At 38.2% G+C, this 8,472-nt stretch overlaps 1 protein-coding gene across 1 annotated transcript; it reads right to left on the bottom strand.

Annotated features, from left to right (window-relative positions):
- Positions 1-4,559: 4,559 nt before the first annotated feature.
- On the bottom strand, positions 4,560-5,033 carry EV420DRAFT_1486409 (uncharacterized protein; the record flags this gene model as incomplete). Its single annotated transcript, XM_060470383.1, has 4 exons — positions 4,560-4,811; positions 4,832-4,879; positions 4,901-4,911; positions 4,934-5,033. 4 exons carry the CDS (start codon positions 5,031-5,033, stop codon positions 4,560-4,562), a joined length of 411 nt encoding a protein of 136 aa, XP_060323201.1.
- Between the last annotated feature and the right edge of the window lie 3,439 nt (positions 5,034-8,472).

Consider the following 8,472-nt stretch of genomic DNA (forward strand, 5'->3'; position numbering starts at 1 on the left):
GACCATCCACAGAACCACAACACCTGTGGTACTCAAGTGTGGCACGAGTCATGAGTAGGCTAACACAAGTTTTTTGTAAAAATACCCATTATATACTGTTGTCTTCACCCATCACTTTCTGGAATATGAACCTATGTGCAAGTCAGATGAAGATTGGTGAGCATAGAGTGAAGTCTGTCAACCAGAAGGACTTACTGCCTGTCAGTCTCCCACCATCTGCCATCTGCCATCCATTCCATCCCCCTTTACCCAGTACTTGCTTGCCAGATAATGATAGATGGTGGGTCTATCCAGAGAACATTGATGGTTTCTGTGTCCTTTTATATCCCTTCAGTTGCCATAAAATTCTCTGTGATGTAAGTCGCTATCTGAACCAACAAGTGTTCTTCAAGAATATTATATTGAAACAGCACCAAAGATAAGAAGGTGGATACTCATAGCCAAGAGCAATATTTGTTAAGACTTGATGAGCCATAAGGAAACCTTCGATTGGTGGTAATCTAATATGGTGCAAGCAGGAGTGTCGGTCAAGAGGAACAGGGAAATTTTGAGAGCAACCAGCCCTAGTCTCACAAGAACCAAGAAAGGTCAGATATGCTAAGGACTTTAAGTGGATTCAGCTTCGAAGAGAGATCATGCTCTGAGAATGAAATGATTTCTGTTGATGACACTGTAATACAGTAGGTGTGTCTGATATCTGAATGGGCTCAGGTTCATCAATAACAGTGGCAGATAACTACCAGATTTTCTCATGTTTTGCATGGTATTCTGCTTCTCATACATCTCATTTCCATTGCTCAAGGTGAGTAAGACTGTATACTCAGAGCCAGGAGATAGGGTAGTAGCACTTATTGCTATAGTGGAAATGAAAGTCAATCCGAATGTACCTGTAAAAGTCATGAAGCAGTGTTGGCAGATGGAAGGACTAGCAAAAGTCAGACTGAGTACAAATAGCAGCAATGATGCCTCACCTGTACACCCCAAACATTCTTGGCTCTGTAGGTCTCAGCCATGCTTCAACCCTCTTCTTTTGTTGTGTATGTCTTTGGCATGCTCACAGTAAAGTCCTTAAGAACCCCACTGATTGTCAGCAGCCATAGGCTCTTATCAGTTTTTGTCTTTGCTCTCCTGCTGTTAATAACTCTTATCCTTCCTTTGCTGCTATTTTTCAATCTTTCAGCTACCAAGGTGAGGAATCCAGAGCATTCTCTGTTCAATGACCTGAATAGCATTCATAGATAGAGATTAAGATATACATCACAAGGAGATTGGAGTCCTCATTTGGGATATACTTGGAGGATGAAACCCAAGACCTATACACTGCCTTACAGCATTGTATTGATGACATACGTCTGACCACTTGAGGTTATTCTCATATCTATTACATTGTTGTATAGGTTTCTGTACCACTGACTATAATTGTACTGATTCTTTCACAGTGATTTAATTGTTGATGGTTCCTCATGTAATGTGGCAAAGATTTACAATTTTTATGGCCATTTACTTGGCTTCCTGCAGTACACAACTCCTGGTGCAATAGAATATATTCCCACTACTTTGAACATCTGATGACATGGCTGAGGCCATATTTATTTTATCAGAAAATTATATGTTTTCCTTTCCTCCTTAACTCGTGGACTCCACTAATATCTTGAAGAACTTTCATCTGACTCTCAAGAATTAAAAATTGTAGCATTCAATTTATACTTTTATCCTTCATACATTTTATCCATTGTCTTGAACATATCTACCTATGATGCATGCATTCTTTCTTGTAGCCAAATGTAACATGATTTACTCTATATTTATAAATTGAGTTGTTTGGCTTCCATTTGTTAGAATCATGCCAATAGGATTGTGATAGTAAGTGCACATAGCGGAATGCCATGGGATGCATCGGGCATAGGCAAAGCTATTAGCAACATCACCCCTGAGCTGAAGCCCTAAGATGAGTATGGATGGAAGTCTGTGGAATGATAGGGAAGGATTGGGAGATAAGTCCACCAGATTGGAGTTCCGCAGACTGGGGGACAAGAGTTGACAGTCAGAGAGAGAGGTTGGGCTGAACCAAGTTGATATTCAAACTGAGTATCTACAGTATAAATCTAAGGCTTATATACTAGTTAGGAGTCCGATCTAGTTCTTACTTAGAGTGGTCTATATTTTAGGGTTGTCAGAGGATGTATTCTACTGGTCAGTAGCCGATAGAGTCTGATGACATATTCGCTACTGATGTCAGACTATTGATAAATTAATATGGAGAGAGAAAATATAGAATGAGATATGAAATGGAAACTGGGGATCGGGATTCACAGGATTTCAGAGTGGTTTGTTGGAGTCAGGTCGGTGGTTGGGTTTCTGTTGGCATGCTCATTACACTATTCAGCTAAACATTGGCTAAAGCTCAGCAGCTTCGGCTACGTATTGGACATTCCAGAATCAATGGTTTCAGGAGGAATATAGGCTATTCTGAGATTGACTCCTAAAACAAAACTCCAGGTTCATCCTATCTCAGCACTAAAATAGAAAATTAAGGTTAATATACCGGACTCTCCAGTACCTTTTGTTTTCATGTTCCTGATACTCAAACATGAATGAAAGCTTCCAGAGACAGTTATGGATCTCTCAGAACCTTATGTTCTGATTCTCATATTTGTGTTGCCTATAATGTGCCCAATTTTTTCTATTTCCAGATATGTTCTGTTTGTTCCAAAATTGAGAGTTTAGAAACAAGTTTAAGGTATTCTTATTTTTTTGTGGAAATCTTTGCTACAAGAACTATAATAGAATCATCCTAAATTTTTTGATTGCTCATGTGTTGCATGCAGCAGAGGCTGTGGAGTGTATAGAGTGTAGGCAAAGCTATTAGTAATATCACCTCTGAGCTAAAGCTTTAGGATGAATACAGATGGAAGTCCACAGGGAGATAAAGAAAAAGCAAGAGATAAGTCCAACAGATCAGACCTTTGCAGACTGGAGAGTAAGAGTTGAACCAAGTTGATATTTGAACTAAGTATGCACAGTGTAGTTCTATTATTTATATACTGTTTTAGAAGTCTGGTTTAATTTTTACTTGGTATAATCTACATTCTAGAGTGGTCAGAAATTGTAGTCTACTGGTCAGTGGCCTATACAGTCATCCACCAGTCCTTAATATGGTACCACTCCTTGATATGGTGGGCTTTTATACTTGCAAAACATACCCTTTTTTCTCAGAGTTTTTTAAATTATATATATATACATTATACCTATAACATATATGTATCTCAACGGTATCTGTGGGGTCCTCAAACTACAGTCCTTAAAATGATTGTGAAATTAAGAAAAGATGAAATTTAAATTACATCTAGAGGCAGTTAATCAACAAAAGACATGATTATTTGGAGAGCATATCATTTTGATAGCATAAAGGAACATTAAACAAAATCTGAAAGGTGAAGCAGGTGCATGAACCTTGAGCTTTTGAGATTTCAGCAGTGTGAGACTAATTAGACTGATTAGGCAGTGTCACAATGTGATTGCTAAATCATGAACAATATTTTCTAGGTGCTTATCTTTGGCACAGAGATAGATGAGCAAGGCTCAGATGGCCAGGATGAGTAATTTTGTAGAGATACTGATGATGACGAGGCCGAAGAAGTCGACAAAGATGAGGAGATGGGTGAAAGCAGCTCAGTGATGGAGGATGATTAATTCAATTGATGGTACCTAAAAAAGACATATCAGCTGTGATGTGATGCATATCAAGGAGTGGTGAATCAGCTGATAAGGATTTTTACTACTGATCTTGGTCTATATTATGCTCCTCTTACCATACATGTTCAAGAAAGTGATGAAATATATACATCAGATCTAGAAGCAGACATCTGTGTACTCAATTTTGTCTTACAAATTTGTACAAAAAAATCTGAAGCCCTTCTCAATTTCATCATATCAAGGACCAGTGGATGATTGTAGAGTCTAATAACATATTTGTTACCAATGTTAGGCTCTAGAATTGATAAATTAAAATATAGAGATAAAATATAAAATAGAATATGAAATATAGGAATCAGAATGTATAGAGATCTGAGATGTAGTTTGTTGGAGTTAAGCTTGAGATTAGAGTTCTGTCAGCATGTGCATTACAGTATCCCTCTCTTAATGTTTTTGCTCTTAAGGATGCAGATTTCAATGGTCAAGCATGATTATATGGAATTTTACAAGTGGGTCACATGAATTTTCACCTCTTAAACTACAACCACCACTATCTCTGCTTGTTTTCTCACTTCATTCTTGCTGTCAATCATGTTATCCAATATGAAATACTACTTGTCTGTCACTTCTAAGCCTTATATGGCTCCACCAACATCCACTAATGTTATCCCAAACAACCTTGAAGTCTTTTATGAGCAGCAGAATGCTGATCTCAAGATGTACACTGAAGCCATGACAATCAAGTTTAGAGTTGAGGCATGCCAGATATAGGCAACATTTTCATCCAGCTGCATTTTCATGATGATTCAGAGCACCTTGGAATTAACATTCTTCAACTCCCCCAACTTGGCCTTAGACACTACTCATTCCTCCTTAAAACCCTTATAAATGAAAATTTCCAGGTACTCCATGGCATTCCTGGAGTGGAAATTGTCCACAAAATCATCAATCCAGCTTTTAAGGGTATCCATCTTTCCCTCAACATGTTTCAACTTTTCCTCAAAGTCCTCCATCTTCATGTATAATTTTTGCAAAAGATCCAAGACATCTTTAGACTCTGCAGCCACTGATTCCCCCATCTTGTTAAATGAACATCTAGATTTCTTCATCTTGCACTGTTCATAGGTGCACTTACTATGAACAAAACACTTAGTGTTGTCCATACAATAACACCCACAACAATCTAAAACACCAAGTCAGTAACACTGTCAGTGACTGTCAGAAAACATATCATTACCCTTATACTCCTGATCATTAGCCTGCATTTCAGGCTTCATCTTTAACTTTTTCAAAGGCCTTTCTGATGGCCCCTCAGCATTCTCATCTCCACTTATCATGACTATCTCGCTCAATTTGACCTTCCTCTTCTTTAAACCTCCTGCAGCCTCTGAATCTATTATCTTATTCTTCTCTTTTAGCAATCTTCTCTTCCTTATCAACTCTTTCCTCACCTTCACCTTGCTGGTCATCAGAAAATAAGCCTGTGGGTGTTGGACAAGCATCTCTTGGCATGCATTTAGTGAGCTCACTATGGAAAAGAGACTAAAACTGAGAAGTTCAACTTGAATGCTCAGTAAGGCAGTGGTGGCAGTAGGCTATGCTTATAGGAGTCTGGGTACTGCACAATGTTTGTAATTTTAAATCCTTTATAAGTATAAGTAGCCAGTCAATGTACATAGTAGGCAAGTTTTAAACCCCCCAGTTACTGTACATGTGTGGAAGGCAGTGCTGTGATGAAGGCCTAGTTGTGACTTTGAGCTTTGCATAAAATTAGTGAGCTCACTCAGAGAAATATGAGATAACTTTTGAATAAGACTTTTTGTCCACTTAGTCACTGTATGGTAGCTTCAATATTTAATGCTAAAATATTGAAACCAAAAGATATTTATTTTCAGCAATGTTTAAATCTAAAATATCTAAGAAATAGTCAAAATATGTTTTCAATATTCATGATTTGTTTCAGTCTGTTCTGTGTTAGTTCTGTTCAAAGTTCCATTTCTGAATCTGTTTCTGAGCACTGCTGAAGTGTTCCTGAGTTGAGATATTTAGTACGAGTTAGTTAGAGAATCTTTGCATATAGTTGTATCAGTGCTTGCCTGTGTTGTTCTTTTAGTGAGCTCACTAAAGTTACAACTTGTATCATCTCTGTTTTTGTTGGAATCAGTGTCTCTTATGTATAATAACTTAAATTTGCCTTGAAGATTGCATCACACCAGTGAACTCCCTTCCTGTAAAAGTTCCTAGACTTAGGAATTCATTTGAAAAAGCTTAGTTGTGCTAAGAGCATTGAGAATATAGAGATACTCTACTTGATTTGAAGTACTAGCAAGTCACATTAGAAATAATTGCTCTGCCTAGAACTTATGAGAGTGATTGTATATTGTGTAGTTTGTATAAGTGTGTGAGTGAGTTTGAGATTTTGTCTCTTTGTCCAGAGAGGATAGTAGGGACTCATCCTCAATGGGATGATCAGCCATTCTCTTCTTTGTACTAAGCTTACTAAGGGTATCCTCATCAAACTCGACATTCCAAAAGAAGTGATATTTTCCCTTCAAGTCATGCACCCACTAGCTAATGTGATCTTCCTCATATCTGACAAATATACCCTCAAACATCTTCTGACCACTCTTCATTTGCTTTTCTCTAGGAATAGTAATCCAGCATCAGCATCCTCATACTCAAAGATGAGACAGATCTTGTCACAAATTCACCCTTATTTTTTGCTTTAGTTATTTGCTTTATATCATCATTCCTCGATCATCATCTGATTCTTGTCATCACTTCTATCTGGCTCATTTGTAACCCGTGCTGATGCTTCTGCATCACACAATACTTCCATCATGGTATCTTTGTTCTGATCAATCAACAGTCACTTCCACATCACTTGATCCCTAGTTCATGGCAGATAAGCTCAGAGATTCTTACTCAGGTGGAGTTTTGGCCATAAGGGCATGACTCCTCCAGAATCTCGTTTATCTAGCTGGCTGCTCACCATTGGATAGTCCTTTCACTGGCATATTGCTATTGGCTGTATCGCACTCATTCTCTATCATGGAACCATAGTAGTGTAGTTATTATTAATGCACCAAACTTGTATTTAAGTAGTAGCCTATGCTGTGGTTAAACCTCAGCTTCAGCTAAAGCCATATACTCCCAACTTTACCTGAACTCTAAGTTCTGTGACTAATTAAGTCCTGAATACTTAACAACACTTTGCATTGCTACCTTTGTTTTATTTCACCAAAGTGCGAGTGATGAACTAAGGCTCAACCTTGCATAGTCAAGTTGGTGCTTGACAGATCTGGCTTCTTCGAATATAATTGTTTATACAGCATAGTGCTTTTCAGAATAGAGGAGTTTAGAAGTCTTATATAGAGATAAGCTGTAGTGAGAATTGCATCAGCAAGAAAAGATATTGGCAGTCCAGAGTGCATGAGAAGTGCGAGAGCATATTCCTCAATAGTCCAGATGAAATGTTCAATTTTTCTGTTTTGTTGATGAGTATAAGGAACACAGTTCTGATGATGAATACCCTTCTTACAAAGATATTCCCCCATTTCACCATCAATGAACTCTGGAGCATTATCAGAACACATGAACATCATAGGACATCCATAAATCCATTCCCATTTTGCCACTGTAGTCTCAAAATGATAAAAGGTATCATTCTTCCATTTTAGCATATGCATCTCCATGGCCATGTCTTACCCTCAAGCATAGTGAAAAAATACCAAGCACCTTGAGAGAACACTGTCAGAAAAGGACCACAAGTATCAACATGGATCAACTTGTTAACAAATTCTGTGCAATGACTATTGTGTTCATAAGGCTTCTGCACATGTTTATCAATCAAGCAGGAAGAACAAACAGGTTTCATCTGAGGACCATAAGATACAATGCCAGTGACTGCGTCTCTATTGATAACCTCAGTTGTGATGTCTTGACCTGAATGACCCAGTCTGCAATACTAGGTATGATGTGTTAGCTTTACTCTCTTGAAAGGCTCTAGTATAGCAGGACAAGCTAACTCTGATACTATACAGTCCAAAAAGGAGAGGCAACTATGCACTTTAGCCATGAATTTTATACTAGCCAGATATTGATGATCTTTTGGAAAATGAATTGAGGTCCAGTTATTTCCAAACAACAAGTACATGTTCCACTTGGTCAAGGCTCCAACTGATATGAGGTTGACTGGAATGTCTGGAGCATGAAGATAATCAAGAAGATGAATGACAACTTAGGTATCATCCAAGCATCAAACACACATCCTGATTTCACTGCAAGCTTTGATGCTAAGGATACCACAGTTTGCAGTCTTCACATCAACTGCCAAATCCTTCTGGTAGGACCAGAAGAATCACTTTTCTTTGAATATGTGCATTATACAACCAGAATCCAGCAGAGTACAAATAGCCTTCTCTAGCAAGATAAAAGCACTGGCACTTAATGCATCCAAATATAGTGTTAAGGCATTGTACAGAGGGCTTACAGTGGTCACCCTTGTGCACAGGAAAAGTTCATCTGAATTATAAATATTGACTGTACAATCAGATTCAGGTATCTCACTAACAGCTGCATAGACCTCTTCATCCACAGAAGAGGAGACATCATCAGGAGAGGAGGGAGAGATGGATTTGGCATTTGCTAGGTTTGCATAGTGAAAATTCAGAGGACAATCTGTTAGACATGTGTCAAGCACTAACTCAGATATGCAAGGTTGGGCCTTAGTTTGTCACTCACACTTCAGTGAAGCGAAACAAAGATAGCAATGCA

Source organism: Desarmillaria tabescens (assembly GCF_030435595.1).
Source record: "Desarmillaria tabescens strain CCBAS 213 chromosome Unknown EV420scaffold_88, whole genome shotgun sequence".
Classification (NCBI taxonomy): domain Eukaryota; kingdom Fungi; phylum Basidiomycota; class Agaricomycetes; order Agaricales; family Physalacriaceae; genus Desarmillaria; species Desarmillaria tabescens.